The 16,565-nt window shown below is 43.9% G+C and overlaps 2 protein-coding genes across 5 annotated transcripts; one reads left to right on the top strand and one right to left on the bottom strand.

The window, feature by feature from the left end:
- Nucleotides 1-810: 810 nt before the first annotated feature.
- Nucleotides 811-5,155, top strand: PIG-O (phosphatidylinositol glycan anchor biosynthesis class O). The gene is made up of 6 exons (XM_017176102.3): nucleotides 811-1,273; nucleotides 1,331-1,974; nucleotides 2,033-2,216; nucleotides 2,284-3,895; nucleotides 3,963-4,414; nucleotides 4,871-5,155. Exons 1-6 carry the CDS (start codon nucleotides 1,127-1,129, stop codon nucleotides 5,069-5,071), a joined length of 3,240 nt encoding a protein of 1,079 aa, XP_017031591.1. The 5' UTR covers nucleotides 811-1,126; the 3' UTR covers nucleotides 5,072-5,155.
- Ttd14 (TRPL translocation defect 14) lies at nucleotides 5,129-16,279 on the bottom strand. 4 transcript variants are annotated; one of them, XM_017176103.3, is made up of 11 exons: nucleotides 15,528-16,277; nucleotides 14,025-14,092; nucleotides 13,765-13,802; nucleotides 13,400-13,437; nucleotides 12,453-12,584; nucleotides 7,448-7,576; nucleotides 7,242-7,378; nucleotides 6,517-6,730; nucleotides 6,121-6,451; nucleotides 5,878-6,062; nucleotides 5,129-5,620 (listed from the first exon to the last, which is right to left on the bottom strand). In XM_017176103.3, the coding sequence occupies exons 1-11, from the start codon at nucleotides 15,760-15,762 to the stop codon at nucleotides 5,577-5,579; spliced, it is 1,551 nt and encodes a 516-aa protein (XP_017031592.1). In that variant the 5' UTR covers nucleotides 15,763-16,277; the 3' UTR covers nucleotides 5,129-5,576. The 4 variants fall into 4 exon arrangements, with proteins under 4 accessions (XP_017031592.1, XP_070139471.1, XP_017031594.1 ...); XM_070283370.1 differs by having other exon boundaries at nucleotides 5,129-6,062; nucleotides 15,528-16,279; XM_017176105.3 differs by lacking the exon at nucleotides 12,453-12,584 and having other exon boundaries at nucleotides 15,528-16,275.
- Nucleotides 16,280-16,565: the final 286 nt, after the last annotated feature.

Here is a 16,565-nt window from a genome sequence, read left to right as displayed (position 1 = left end):
AATTCGAAATACTTTAGAAGATACAGCCTTTTTTGTGAAGCAAGGTCTTCGCAAAATGAGCTATTTTCAAACTTCAAACGCGTTTTTCGTACTGGCGGCCATGATATCTGCAGTTCAACTGAACCGATTTTCATGAAACAAAGTGGAATCGACGCAGAATTGTTACCATTTTCGGGTGACAGGAGATTATAATTAAAAAAAAAAAGTGTTACCATTTTGTTTACTATTTTTTTTTACACTAAACTAAAAAAAAAAAGCCCGAAATTGAATTTTATTTTTGAATGGCCGCCATTTTGTCAAAAATAAAATTACAAAATTATTGCCGACTGTCACCCGAGAATGATCCATACTGAATATAACCCCGTTTTTTTGTTCATTTCAAACGCTCCGGAAACCCGGAATCGTGGCCGCCGTGACGAAACCTTTTTTTTCCACCATCGAGGCAAAAAAAATTTGTTAAATTACTTTGAACCTTTTTTAATACAATAAATAAAAAAAGTTTTCAATTATTCTTTGAGTTTTCAAATAAGAATTTTTTTAAAAAGGGACCAACGGGTTTTGAATGAGAAGACCCCCATTAAGGGGAAAAGGTTAATTCGGTGTCCACTTATAATTCCTTCCTTCCTTCCTAAAATATAACATATTTAGTATTAGTAATATTATAAAATAAAATATCTAAGATACGGTTGCTTAAAACTCCACACTTTTCGAAAACCCCGCCAATAAGACACACTTGACTTGACAACCCTACAAGATGCCAGGGCTGCAAGGCATCAGCAGCTGTTTCGGCCAGACAGCTGCGCATCCCTGGTCTTTCGTATTTCGTATTCCTCCAACTTAATTTTTTCCACCCGCCAGCGATTCTTTGGAAAAATGATGAATTTTAAATGAAAAGAGTGTCCAAGAAGAGCGCGTCGTGATGCCGGAGAGCCAATAAGCAGCTCCGAAGTAAAGTGCGATTAAATAGTGTAGTTTTAAACAACGGAAACGGCTGCGCTGACCGGAAGAAGGCGCAGCAGTGGGAGGAGGGAGCATTGTTCTAAATGCCGAATTATTACTCATTTTTACCGAAACGTATTTGAGTGTGCCTAGTTAGGTCAGTTAATTAACAAATTCACGCCGGACGATGAACTTCACGTACTTGTTCGTGCTCATTTGGCTGGCGCTGCTTATTAGCGGCGGAGTGCTGCTGTTCTCGCGGGGATTCCTGCTGGCCCGCGTCTCCAAGACGGAGACGAGCACATGCCGCAGACTGTCCACGAATCCCAATGATGTGAGCACCATTTCGTCTCTGAAATCAATCAAACTTTACATGTCATTCGATTTGCAGGAGTATTTCCTCACTGACGAGGTTGTGAACGAGGTCTTCAAGGATGTCAATGCCTCCGCCCATCTGTGTCTGCCGCAAAAGACAAAGGTGATTATCCTGGTGGTGGACGCGTTGAAGTACGAGTTCGGCCTGTACAAAGAGAACGTCAAGGAGCCTCTGCCCTACGAGAACAAATTGAAGGTGCTGCAGGAGCTGCTCGAACAGAGCCCGGATCATGCCAGGCTGATGAGGTTCAGGGCGGATCCGCCCACCACAACGATGCAACGCCTGAAAGGTCTGACCACCGGCAGTTTGCCCACCTTTATAGACATCGGATCGAACTTTGCCTCGCCGGAGATCAACGAGGACAATGTGATTGACCAGATTGTGAAGAGCGACCTGCCCCTGGTCTTTCTGGGCGACAGCACCTGGACGGATCTGTACCCGCGTCGCTTCAAGCGCGCCTACGCCTACCCCAGCTTCGATATCTTCGACCTGGACAGTGTGGACAATCAGATAATGAAGCATCTGCCCAAGGAGCTGGCCAGCGGCGATTGGCAGGTGCTGGTGGCTCACTTTCTGGGCGTGGATCATTGCGGACACAAGCACGGACCCTTGCACGAGGAAATGGCGCGCAAGCTGGGCGAGATGGACGCAGTGATAAGGTAGGAGCGATGATGAGCCGACCAGTAGCTCCGGGAACTACAGTTTCTCCCTATTCAGATCCGTGGTGGAGGCCATGGACAACGAGACCACTCTGCTGGTGATGGGTGACCACGGCATGACGGCATCTGGGGACCATGGCGGCGACACCGATGACGAAACCAATGCCCTGCTGTTTGCCTACTCCAAGCAGCACAGGTTCTACGGCAATGATACGGGCTCAGATAGCGAAATGCTGCAGCAGGTGAGATAAGATAGGACGAGCGGTAATCTGTCGGCACGTCACTGCGACTGTGATATCTCTTTACCAGATTGATCTAGTGCCCACCTTGGCCACCATTCTCGGCGTACCCATACCCTACTCCAACCTGGGCCTGATCAACTTCAACCTCATTCCCGAGATCCCGGTACCGCACCTGAACAGGTTCCAGACCCTGCTACTCCACGTCTGGCAGAATGCCCAGCAGATCTACCGCTACTTCTTCCAGTACGCCCTGGAGAACAAGCGCACCTTCAATGTGGACGAGATGGACCGCCTGGAGACCGAGTTCATTCTGCTCACCCACCGCGTGCAGACGATATACAACGAGGCGGCCTTCAAGTCGTTTGTGCGCGATCTGAACATCCACCTGCGTGACATTTTGAGCACTTGCCGTGAGATCTGGGTGAGGTTCGAGCCGACGCAGATGCTGCACGGGCTGCTCTTCAGCTTCCTGCCCGTGTTCTTCATCTTCCTGCTGGTAAACAACTCACGGCCGGCGGACTATGTGCGCATCTTCAAGGCCAAGGAGGTGTTCTACACGTACCTGATAAACCTGGCCGCCGGGGTGTTCGGGTACCGCTACTACAAGAACTTTTCGTTCAAGACGGAAGAGCACGGAGTGATCTTCTTCACGGCGCTGGCCAGTATTGTTATCTTGGCCTTCCACACGCTTCGTCACTGGGCCAGCATTGTCGAAAACTGGGCTGCTGTCAGGCGGTTCGGACACATGCCCACGCGCCTCCTGCTCTTCGGCTCCATGGCCGTGTTCTTCTCGAACAGCTTCGTCATCCAGGAGGCCAAGATGCTGTCCTATCTGCTGGCAGGGTCTATTCTCGTGCTCAGCCACGAGCTCTTGCGATTGAGCGCTCGCGTGGAGTTCAGGAACAAGCTCAAGGTCTCCCAGCTGCTGCGCTCCACTGCGTTGAGGCTGATCCTGGCCAGCGTCTTGGCGATCTGCTTTATACGCTTCGCGTACACACTGTTCCGTTGCCGCGAGGAGCAGGGCAACTGCACGGACTTTGCCACCAGCGGTGGCCCGGGATTCTCACTCAAGAAGCCCGGCACCGGCAAATCCTACATCTTGGCCGTATTCATGATTGTGGTGTACACGACGCTCACGCGGTTGTACCTCCGATCCTGCGGCAATCTTACGGGGAATTCGGCCAATGTCCTGCTGGCTCGCTACGGACCCACGGTGGCCTCCATCTGCGCCGGCGGCCACGTGCTGCTCGCCCACAGCTCCATCAAGAATATCCAACGCTCCCACATAGATGCCATGGCGCTGGTCATCTACGGCCTGCTCCTGCTGCAGATCGTAGTGGTTTCCGTCGCTCCGCTGATGACGTTTGTGCTGCCCCCAAGGACCGGCAATACGGTCACGATCAACGGCAACGAGAGCATTGTGCCGGAGATATTCAGGAAGATGAAGCGCATGTACGAGGGCGACGACGACGTGGAGCGTCGAAATGCCATACCAGTGGTGTACGGCTTGGCCACCGTTTACTCCTCCATTGTCATCGCCTTTGGCGTGTTCCTGGCCCTGGTGATGATCGTCCTCCTGGAACCGCGTGCTTCCATCGGCTTAGTGATTTGCGTGGCCGTCGGCGCCATCCTGCTCAGTGTGCACGGCATTCTGCGCTATCGCACGGCCACCAGCTTTGGTAAGTTCCTCCTCAAGTGGAGAAGGATGCAACAAGGGCTTTAATGCAGAGATTTCTTCCCTCTCAGAGAGCTGCGTGCAGCCCACTTTTACGGCCCTGGTGGGCTGGTTCCTGCTGGCCCACTTCTGCTTCTTCGCCACCTCGCACCAGACGACGCTCTCGCAGATTGAGTGGCGCGCCGCCTTCGTGGGTCGCACCACTGGCCTGGGACAGTCCAATGTCATATCCGGTTGCCTGGTGATCCTGAACACCTTCTGCGGTCCCATCTTCTTCTTCTGCATGTACTCTCTGCTGAGCACGGAGACATTCTCCCTCTTCGCCCTGTTCCCGAACCTAATCCGAAGCTGTAGGAACAATGCTGGCAAGGCGGACGCGACGACAACCTTGTCGGAGTTGGCCAACGAGGCGGTTGGCTTCGATATGACGAGGGGCGAGCTGACTCTGTACGAGTACGAGGACGTGTTCCTGGGAGCTAACTTCAAGCTGGCCGCGCAGTTTTTTATGCTGCAAGGACTCAAGGTAAGAACTATCTTTTATTTATTCATTTATTTTTCAAAGTTAATTTAATTTAGTTTTTTTTGTAAATTTAAGTTAAATTATTCTGTACTTCTTATTCGGTAACAAATTATAAATCCGAACGTCTTATTTAAAATTTTTTTTTGTTCATTGAAATAAATGAACATTGAAAAACGTTTTTCAAAATGCACTTAATATTATAGAGTAAATAATATAATAAATCAAATCTGTATTATTAAGATCTATACAAAAATCGTAATCATTATTATTTGGAAAACGTCTGTAATTACTGACTCTAAATTAACATATTTTGAGAGAATCTTTCAGTCAGTTTCGAGTCGCAACCACTCAAAAGTCTCATCTAGGTGGAATAATTGTTAAAATTACCTTTCAAATCTGGCTGCGGATAACCATACATATATGCTGCTTTAACTGATAATTAATCTTTGCCTCTTTCAGATCTTTTGTGCCATGCTCGCTTGCACTATTCACTGCCGCCACTTGATGGTTTGGAAGATATTTGCGCCGCGCTTCATCTACGAGGCGCTGGCCACCTTTGTCAGCTTGCCGGCCCTGATTGTGGGCTACCTGCTCCTGCTGCGCATCCACCGCGCCGTAGACACTCTGATAAAGCGCATCAACAAGACCAAGGTCCACTAGTCAGTCTCAGTCTCTCAAAATGCTTCACTATTTATTTAATAAAATAAAACCAACTGCTTTTGGTGGTCTTGTAGTTTTTTTTAATCTTATTTACTTTTCTTTTTTAGCTTAGACTTAGAATTAAAAGTATCGGGTTCACAATTTCTCCAAAAGACACACAGAAAAACGTCATCATCGATGGATTTACATACAAAGTGTGGTAGGATCTAGGCTTTATGGCTTACAAAATTAACACGATCAAACAAATGACAAGAAAATTAAGTACGGGCATCGATTACAGTTCCTCCTCCATCATCATCATCCTCCTGGGGCGGCTAAGTACGCAAATAAGTAACAATATTTGTGGGGGGGTGTGTGTAAATCAGAGCACCCTTCATTTGGGGTCTTCTTCTGTTTCGCTTTCGTTTTTGTACATTTTGTTGCCAGGTCATTGGTGTTGTGTTGCTTATCTGTCGTGTAACATAATGCGTGTGCAAAAGAGATTCAGGGACAGTTCCGAAGCCTACTACTGGCCATTGAGGACCAGCGGCGTGCTCGACACTCCGTTAGCTATAAAATCAAAAGAACAGAGAAAACACAGAGGTCAGGCCGAAATCATAAAGAGAGGAGCGTAGAATTTCAAAAGAAATGAAGTGAAGAAACGCAGGCAGAGGCTTATGTTATGTACAGCTGCGGAAACGCAAGCTTTTGGTTCCATATTCTTTGGCTGAGCACGGTAGTTGATGACTCCCATGACGGTCCCTAGTCGCTGTTCTCGTCATAGGGATGATACTGCTTCGGCGGCGCCGGCTGTAGGTCCTGCTTACCGTGCGTCGCCGTGCGGCAGAACTTCTTGGAGATGCTCCAGTCCTCCTTCAGGGAGAGATTGAACATGGAGTAGTCCGGATCGCCGGTCACCTCCTTGACAATATTCAGGAACTTGGGCATGCAGTTTTTCAGGGCGTCCCCGGTGAGCGATGAATATGTCTCCAGCAGCACCAGTCCCTTGCAGCTGCAGGGGGAATTACTTTTATATGTTTGTTAAAGTAAAAAACGATCACGAAACGCACCGTGGATGGCCGGGCTCCTTGTAAATGTCCAGCTGGAAATATTGGTTGTTGATGAGGAAGCAGCGTCGCTTCTTGTAGATGGTAAAGTGGGCATCGTCGCGCTGCGCCAGCAGGTTCATGTAGTCGCGATGCGTCAGCTGGGTCTTCACCTCGATACGGGCCTGCCCGTGGACGTTGGGACGCCTCTGTGTGTGAATGTAGCTCCAGTGGTTCTTTTGCCCGCGCTTGCGTAGGCGTGCCTGCACCTTGGGCCCGGCGGATTGCAGATAATGATGCACCACATCAAAGTCCTGGAAGGGCGGAAACTCGCTGTCGGCGGGCAAGGCGGCAACTGTAAGAGGTGACCAAGCGAGCTGCTTTAGAAGGACTCTTATTGACACGGAAGGGAAAACCTACCCAGATATTTCAGCTTGCGCGACGTGGCCTGCAAACGATCGCCAATATCAATGCCAAGTTTCTGGCATACCGACTCAATCATGCGATTCATCTTCGCCTCAAAGTTGGTGGAGTTGTCAATCACATCGAAGTAGGGATGGCCCACCCAGGCGGCAGCCGATTTGTAGTCCAGTTCCCTGGCCAGATCAACGCCCTCGGAGCGGCAGGCGTGGTCCTGAAAGAAACGATCATGCAATCAGTTAACTGTTGGATTTGGAGTGCTTAGCCCTTAGCGCCGATTAGAAAGCCACTATAAATATTTGAAAAAACAACTGTAACAAAAATGATGGGTCTGAGCTACCTGACGTTCTAATTAAGTTTACAAATGAGCTTTAGTACATATTTCATCTTCATGAAAGAGCTAAAATCATCATTGTTTTAGCTGTAGTTTTCGATAGGTACAGGCTACATCCTCTAGCATGTACACACTTTACTTTAAAATAAGAACGACCATCTAGGGTTAAGAAAATTACAAAGAAAACTATAATAAATGGATTATAACATTTGAATTTAAATATAATACAAAGGCATGAATTTCAAGTTGAATATTAACAGTGGCGACCGTGACCATTTCATTGGATACCTGATAGTGGCGCTTTCTGTTCTACCATTTTTATCGGGCGATTAGACAAGAGAATTTGGTCAAGTGAAAACTGCTCTGCTGACCAGCAGGAAGACAAACTCACCTCTGTGGAGTAAAAGTCCTCGGCACCGTTGGCAGCCGAAACCAAGTGAAGGATCTGGTTGTAGCGATTGTCACGCATCTCCACGGGATTCCATTTGTTGCCCGCCATCATCTTCTCCCACTTGTCCTTCGATATATCTGCAACAAGGAGGGTTAATCGGGTTAATTTTCTTCAGATTCCAAACCGGGCTAAAGATCAAAACTCACAGGCACTGGCATCCATAACGCCGCGATCGCAGATTATCAGACAGTTGCGGGTGCTCGAGTTGCCGAGCTCAAAGTAGGTGTTCTCAATTTGCACCATGGTGCGGATCAGGTTCTCCTGGAACTTGTAGGCTGCGTTTGGGGGAGGAAGGAGTGGATGGAGAACGTTACTCTTTGGACTCTCTCATCGCATTGGTTTGCGTTTTTTATTTGTGTTTATTTACTATCAAAACAAATAGAAATCGAAATACAATTGCAAGCAAATTCGAATCGAAGGAAATTTAACACTGTGGGCATCGAATTGTAAGAGAATTAATTGGACTTGGGCTCTGATTGAAGTGGGATGACAGTGCTGTTGATGGACGATGGCCAGTATCCAGTTCTGCGAGTTCAGCGATGTCAAGTCGAGGCGATGAAACCTAATCTGAATTTGAGTCGATGGAATGAGTGAGTGAGTGGCGGGCGAACGAATCGAATTTAACACAGTTCAGTTCAATCAACTTGTTGTTGTCAACGGGGATGGAAATGCCTTATTTTTTGTTTCCCCATAAACAGTTCCTAATCAGCTGGAGGTTAAAGAGCTCATCTGCTCCCAGATGTTACTGTCTCAATGGATGGAATGACAGTGTGACTTTTGCGCCTGTCTTCCTCCAGACTCTCAATTAGATTTCAATGATTTTATTCATTTGGAAAGCGGTTATTTGCAGTCATATTTCTGGTCTGGTTTAGTAATTTTCTGAAGCTTAAATAAGACAAACATAAAGCTCGCTGTTTGTACAATGAAACCACGAAAATTAAATTGCTTTTAAATTGCCTGATTTAATTTATCTATTTGCTTTTCGTTCAACTCTGGCATTTCCTGCTCTTTAATAGCTTGAAAAAGTCAAATTCAACCAAAATATTAACCGGAAAATGCTGTGAGCGAATGCCTCTATTTATAAACGCTTATTTTTATTTCGGTTTTCATACGAAATGTTTTCTTTACATTCTATTCCCTAAATCTAGCGCCTCGACCGTCGTCATCAAGCCAAAGCAGTTGAAACAAGTAACTTAATAGTAATCTCCCACTGCGCCACACACAGAGCCTCAGCTGATTTAGGCGGCGACGAGGGGGTTTTATTCCCAGAGACAGGGAGTCACCGGCAGCCGCCATCATTAGCGATAAGCTTTCTATATTTCATAACCGCACACTTATTTATAACGAGCACAGTGAACGTTCTCGAGCAGTTACTAATCTTTTTAAATAACTAAAGATAACCTATATTGGCTTCAATATTAAATAAAAAAGCTGAGTGGAGTGATTTGATAAAACTAAAAAGAATAAGCTGCAGAATTAGCAGTTTCTTCTGTGATAAGTTAAAGGTATAATCATAAAATATTTTGTGGATCCCATACAAATCATATAATTTTTTGGAAAACTTATATTTTACAGAGTCAGCAATATCAACACACAAGTTTCCGGAAAAGAAACAGCTTTTTGTTCAAATTAATCCGCTTTAATTTGGCTTTGTAAGCGAAATTTGCAACTTTTTGTAAACATTTTTTAAAAAGAAATCAGACTAATTTTGAATATAATTGTAGAAAAGGTATAATCAAGTGTGAGAATGAAGAAAATGTTGACAATTGAAGCCAACCTGTTGCTAGAAACATGTTGCTAGCTAAAATTACTAGAAAGATTGTCTTTTTAAGTGTTCTTTTTTTTCAGTTCACCAAGACAAGTTCCTCTGTAGTTGTTATGAAGTGAAAGGCAATGTCAGGTGGGTTCAGTGGCTGTGGTTGGAGTCAGGTGCATTTTGGGGGAGCGACGCAACAACACTTGTTGCTATTCTCAGTCGCGTGCAATTGCGGAAAAAAAGCATACAAAAAATGCACTGCTGCTGCCTTTGTTTACGCATTAGCTTGTGCCTTTTTTATTGGTTGAAATTTCTATAGCAATTTCTGCTGCAATTGCATTGAACTTGACTCGCCGCATCGTGTGACAGGTGAAATGGATCGATTTGTGGGACGCGTCGTTGGCTTGTTTGCCATTGTTTACTGCTGCCTTTTTTATTTTTTATTCTGTGTTTTTGCTACGGTTTTTGTTCTAATTCAATTAGCAACGATGATGCAAGAGAAAATATAATGAAAACAAAAAAAGCCTCAAGATTGTATGTAAGCGAGTGTACGCGTATTTGCAATTTCACCAGCTATTGCGCATTAGACAATGGAAATCGGTACACTGGAAATATTAAATAACTTGGGTTTTTAATATATTTAATTAATATTTTTTCCTTTTTAATTGAATTTATTTTTTAGGATGTCTTTGAAAGTCAGAAACGATTCATTAATTGATGTTTCAAACTACTTTTGATGAGTAAAAAGTTCAAGATTTAGAATTACAGAAGAGTTAAGAGAATATCTTATCCCATTATGCTTTTTAATACTATGTTAATATTTATAGTTTAATTATATTGTAGTACCCTTTATATTTGCATAGTTCCTTTTAAAAAACTTTGATTATAACTACGCTGTTTCTAGTATAGTTAATTTATATTTTTCCCTGTGCATTAAAACATCTGGATGATTGTCTTAGAACTGAGGTAGGTATGCTAGTTGTGTGTTGTTCTGGCGATTGTGTGTGATTGCCCAGCCAACCTTTAATGGACTCCGAGATAATAAAAATGTATGCAGATTAGGAGGTTCTTTTTCCACATACAAACATACATGTATATTTAGCCAAGTTAATTTGCATAAGCAAAAGATTTGCCTAATGAAGGAGTTGGATGGGTAACTTACAAATATATATAAATATAAATGAAACAAAAAAAAAAGAAGGTAAATGAAGGGCGAAAGGGGTAGGGCTGGGAGCAAATCAACAGGCAAAAAAAAAACTAACAAAGAAAAAAATAAAATCGTTTAGCAATCAATTTGGGGAAATCAATCGAGCAAGGAGGACGGACCACCGACAAAACTGGCAGACAGACAGACAGCCAAGCGACGATAACGAGTTCAAACGAGAATTCTTTGGCAAGACTTGTGACAAACCCCTCCCCCCCCTACACCACCCACCTGCCCCGTCCAGCCCCCTTTTCTTCATATACATTATCTATTAAATGTTCCTATATGTATGTGCTTATTTTTATGGATCTGTGTACAACTATCGCACACAAACACAGCTGCGGTTGAAATATTAGCATTAGCATGAATATGCGAAATTAAAGAAAATAAACCTAGAGGTAATTTCACAAGGTTATTTTTGCTTGTAATTTAAGGAAGCCATTGTGTTTTTCCTTAAAATATTTAATTGTTAAAGTAAAGGTGATTTAACAATAAGGAAAATTCTGGTTTTAATTATAAATTTCAACAAAATAATTCAAACTAATTAAATACCATTACTCTTTACTGCTTGATTCAGTGTAATATTTTTAAATTATTTAAAGGTCATATTTAAATAATTAATAAATAATATAAATGTATATTTATAGTTTCTTTCTCATAAGAAAAAATAAACACAAAGCCAAAGAATTTAATATTTTAAGAGTAATATTTTGTTTTTTAACTTTATAATAAATTTGTTTTGAAAGGTAATTATTTTTAGTAGTAAACCAAACTCATTTTCGAATATTACTCCTATTATTTCAATCCCAACTGTGTAGGAGAACCCAGCACAGCAAAAAATAATTGAATGGAGCGGCATTTTAACGTCCAACTGCGAAGAGAGAGTAAACAAAAGTCGGAGGGGCTTCGATGGGGGCCTCTCGATCGAGAAGGGGGCAGGCTTGGGAAGCGGATGTCGAACTCGCGTCAGCATCACGAGCACACGTGACGCGATGATACATTTCACATTTCACATTATATTCGTCCCATAATACACACATTTAATTAGCCAGTCTGAGAGTCAGATCGGCACATAGGATAAATACCAAAAAAATAAATATAATGCCGAACTGAAAACGAAAATGGCTTTTAGCTGGGAAACTGCCATGTGGCCATGGCTGACTGACTGGTCGAGAATAATATGTATTTGGCATTTACAGTGGCTGCTGAAGAGCTTAAAAATTGTATTTTTTTCATATATTTATTACTTTTAAAAAACTAGAGATACGACAAATTGAGCTCATTTTGAAAATGATTAATTTTAGCAAATTAAAGAGATTATTTGGCATTAAAAAAAGGTATTTATTAAGTCGCAAAATAATAAGTACACATAACAAAAATATATTTAAAAAAAAGAGATTTTTTATTGAGTTTATAATTCCCAACTAATGATCGTAATTCGTGATCTAAAGTAAACTGTTCTTATAAGAAAACTTCCAGACTTCAAACTTCTATGTATCATCCCACCCAACAATTCCATTTCTTGGATGTTCATTGTCCAGATACCATCCCACACACGTGCTTAGCGGGACAGGCCCCACCAGACCAATGACCAAGATATATATTCGCCTCTTTGCTCATAACATATGCTGCGACTGGCTAAATTTAAATGTCCCATTTAAATTTGCTGAAAGTGTAGCGACTAGCGACGAATTGCAGAGGCTTGGCGTGAAATATTGTTATTGAAATGAGCAAATATATATTATCTGTTAGGTAGAATAGATGTACACAAGTGTTGTTAGATGGACGAGGCACATAAATCATAGTAAAGAAGCCAGAACAAACAGAGAACAAAAAACACACACACACATCACATAGTACACTTTATAGGAGTTATTAAAGAGGGAGAGAGCTGTGTCTGTTTGGTGAAATGTCAAGTCTTTTAGGGACGGGACACAAAGCAAAGATACGTGTGACAGCCGGTGACGGGGTCTGTGTTCCAAGACTTTGCCGGTGCCGGGTTGACAAAATGCATTTTTAATTTGAAATAATAATAAAGCAGCTCAAGGACGCAGGTTAAAAACAGCAGGAGACTGGACTTGGACTGGGTACTCAGTTCGGTTCGATTAGAGCGGTTTGCGCAGTTTTGCAAAACAGAAGGATATATGCATATTTAACAACCGATCTGTGGCTCCTTTGTGTCGCAACTCACCTTCGCTGCCATTCGGCCGGGAGGCAGCCTTGGCCAAGCAGCGCGGACAGGATGCGGTTAGATCGATGAGACTGTGCTCCGGAGCGGCGAAGGGCAGATCTTTGTAAACGAACGTGGTTGGCGTGGGCGGGTCTGTGAGTGTGGTGGCGTGTGGTTGGTTGGTTGTTTTGGTTTGGTTTGGTGTGAGTGGGTATTAGATTAGCCCTGGCCAAAGGTTTCAGCTCCCCCTGGTCGCCCGCAGTCGTCGTCGAGTGACTCATAGAGACCTCAGTTTGTCCTACATCCCAGGCTTTGCAAGGAATTGCGACAGGAAATCGACAGACATGTGATCAGAACTGGCCACCTCCTTATCTATATATCTTATCGGCTAGCGCTTTCGGCAATCTAAAGACAGCCCCTGCTCTTGGCAACCCCCTGCGTCGCGAGTTGGCGAATCCATTAATAACCATAATTGACAAATTGTTTGCGCGAGTTAAAAGGAAGACAAGTGCAAGTGAAATGGCCTCGAGTCACGCAATCAGGATATCGAGTAGGAATTCGAATCGTACCATGTCCAACGGCATTACGTAAGGTTTCATTGAAGACGTGACTTTGGCGGGGGCCGTCGTCTGACTATATATACTCAGAGATATACACTAGATATACTCATCTATACTATCTATATAGAATGGCGGCTGTCGCACTTGCCGATTTTAAAAATACCCCTAGCATGTATAGTATAGGGATTCTTTGTGGTTGGTCGTCTCTCTCTCCTCGGAAAGTAAATATTTTGATTTATTTTCGTTGTTTCGAGAAACCGCACACAGCCTCTGCCCCGAACTTGACAGTGTGTGCCTCTCGCTCGGAAAATGCTTGCAATGTAAGACTCCTCACTCCTCTGCTCCGCTCCTAGCCAACTTCAACTCCCTGTTCTTCCGTACGGTAGCAGCACCTCTTTCTCTACTTACCCTCTTTTTCGGTCAGGTCGGAGAACTTCACGCCGCCACTAGAGTTCGGATGTGTGGGGGAGAAATAGAGAGAAAGACGGAGAGTGGGGATTAGCATCTGTTCGTGGCATATCTATTGGTATTCACAAGGCAAAAGGAGAGTTATTCGGCAACGAGACTCGAATTAATCTGTTTCTGAATATAAATGGTGATCGTCTCAGGCCGAAGACGATGGGCAGGCAAAGCTACTCGGGGCCCTACTCAGGTGGCGGCCTCCTTGAGCGGCTCCTTTCGCCTTGAGTGCCGCGCTTAGCTTGATTTTTACTTTAGTTTTGTTTATTTTATATTTTTTTCAGTGTAATTAAGTGTGTGGAGAGAGCATTTACCTGAGTAAAACAGTGGCCGTTTCAGGCACGCGGAATACCTGAAAATATTTAACATGCTCATTGCTTTGTTTCGGTTTTCAGGGGGCAATAGAAATTTTAAGAGAGGAGGGAGTATCTCTAAAGGTGACGCTACTCCTCATCATCCTCTTTCGCCGTCGCCCGCCTCTGCTTGGGCACCACTTACACTAGGATCGCCCCAGGATCCCCCCAAAATGCCCCCATGGTCCCATCCCATCCCATTGCTTCCCCACGACACTCACCTTCCATCCAAGGTTCTCGAAGAAGGTGCACAATCGGGACTGGCCCGTCGTCTTGCCGCCACAGGGCCCTGAAAATGAATAATATAATATTGTATTATATACATTGACTTTCTTTATTTATTTACAGCCAGGTTAAGGTTAAATTTCTTAACAAAAAACCAGGGCAAGATTGCTATTTATTTTATAACTTAAATCTTTTGTAAGTTGACTAGACACGTGTAATTCCTTAATTACAATTTCATGTTATTATAACTTGTTTTAAAACAAAGAATGCTATTCTTAACACTAATTAAGTTTGTAAATTTATTTAAGGGAAACATTTAAAACTTGAAACTAAATTTAATTTAACACCCATAAAATATAAAATAAATGCTCAAGTTTGTTAAATGCTTTTCATGATGACTAAATTGGAATATTTTTGCTGTCAAAATTTGGAGTTCTTCAAATCGTTAATCGTAATGCCAAAACACATTTCTTTCCTAGATAAGAACTTCTATAAAGGCAAGTAAGTTCAACCTTCAGTTTTCCTTAATTGTGCATTGTTCGGATTGACGAGAAGGAAATAATATATAACGACTTGTGTCCCAAATTCCAGTGAGTCAGCTGCAGTCTAGAGCTCTTGGTTGATTAGCTTAGCCCAGGCTGACCCTGACTGCAATTACGCCCCTTACTGGCCATCATGGTCGATGCACTGTTCACCGATCAGGGGAAATCGATACAGAGTGAGCCAGACAGTTTGAAAAATAAATAAATGAAATCCCAGCTAACCGATAAGCAATTCTTTGAATGGGTCTTATTGGGAATTTAGTGGGAACTTTCTATTGAGTACCCTCCGCCCCACGTGGTGATGGGGCCTGTCTTTTATCATTCAGCCTGCCCGCCCCTCTTCCTTTAACGCGTCACCACAGAATTATTAGCTTTATGGGTGGAGGAAGTCAGCCCAAAACGAAAGCGATAATGCACAGGGACAAGTAGTATACGTATATACGAGAGATATGCCCGCCAATACATCAATGCTACATGTATTGTTTTTGTGGGGCTTCTAATCACAGCCATAACTTGAGCCAAATTAAATGATTAGACCACGCGCCCAACCACTGCTCATATGATGATGATGGTCCGGACAAAAAAAAACTGGTTTTATGGTGGCTCTCGGCTTTTTTCACATACGTCAGGCAGCGCGGGGGCTTTGAAAAAAGCCGGTAGCCGCAGTAGCTGTGCATAATGAATACAAAATATATTCCTATCCCGCTGGCCAGGTGGGCCAAGTGGGGAGGGGAAACCAGAGGTCGAACCGTGAGAATCCGCGTGGCGGGGAAGAAGCTGCGCGCAGGACACAATCTCTACCCCTCAATCGCAGCGCCACGACCTTGACACAAATCGTAAACAAATCGGAATTCGGGGGTGGGCCCTGGATGCGAGAGTACGAGGATACTCGGACACTTGTAACAGATACACAAAAGCCAAATTTTTTGACTTCCTGGGAAAACGAGCAAAACTCACCGCCAGTAAGGACAATCTTGTACACACGCTTCTCCTTCTGGGACACGGAGCCCATTTTGATCAACTTGAGGCTGGGCATGGCTCCGGGCTTCGGTGAGGTGGACTTGCTGATCACAACCTGCTGCTCTTGTTCCTTCTCCTGCTGCTGCTCCTGGCCATTGCTGGTGGCCATCATTGACTGCTGTCCGTTGAGGAGTGTGGCGGCAGGTGGTAGTTGGTCGGCTGTCGTGGCCATGTCTTCGGTATTCTGTCGGAGAGGAACCGACTGACTGTGTGTGGTGGCACGCAGAAAACTCTTCTACGTCGCAGCTGGCACACGGTGCACGTGCCTTTTTAGGTTATGCGAAATGGGAGCAGTGGTCGTTGCTGCTCCTGCGAGGACTCGATGCTGTCTTCTAGGTGGGGAGGGGAAAGTCAATCCTTGGCCTCACAGACTTTGCGCTCTGCAATTCAAAAAGCCGAACTCGCGTGGATAATCATGCCCAGCGATTGCGCGGGACACTGCAGTTGCGGAAAGCCGACGACTACTGGGATATAGAGATTCACCAACAGCGACCAAAGGGGCCAGCGTCAGACTGTTTGAATCCGTGCCGCATCCGAAAAATTGGGCGATATCAAAGTTTATGCGTTTTATAGTGGCACAGCATTCTGTTTACGAGTTGACACCGCATTAATATTACACAAGTCGAAGCGAAATAACGAACAATATTGAAAATGTGTGCCGACCGTCGGTCTTATACTTTTGTTGAAACGCAGTGTGGTCGAGCGCGGCTGTGGGAAAAACCTGAAAGTTATCGAAGGAGCGGGGAAGGGCTTTTTGGTCATATTAATAAAAACAGCTGATGGAGGAACTTTGAAAATAAAATTAATTAAATTGCTTTTAATTAAATTTAAACACTAGCATTGTGAACAGCAAGAATTTCTGTACATTATAATATAGTAAACACATAATAGTTTCATATATTTCTTTCATATTTCTAAAACTATAATATTTAAATTTATAATAAGTGCATAATAAAACTTTATACAAGAGTAATT

Source organism: Drosophila kikkawai, chromosome 2L (genome assembly GCF_030179895.1).
Source record: "Drosophila kikkawai strain 14028-0561.14 chromosome 2L, DkikHiC1v2, whole genome shotgun sequence".
NCBI lineage: Eukaryota > Metazoa > Arthropoda > Insecta > Diptera > Drosophilidae > Drosophila > Drosophila kikkawai.
Note: the sequence above shows the minus strand (reverse complement) of the source record. Positions and strands in the feature narration are given on the sequence as shown.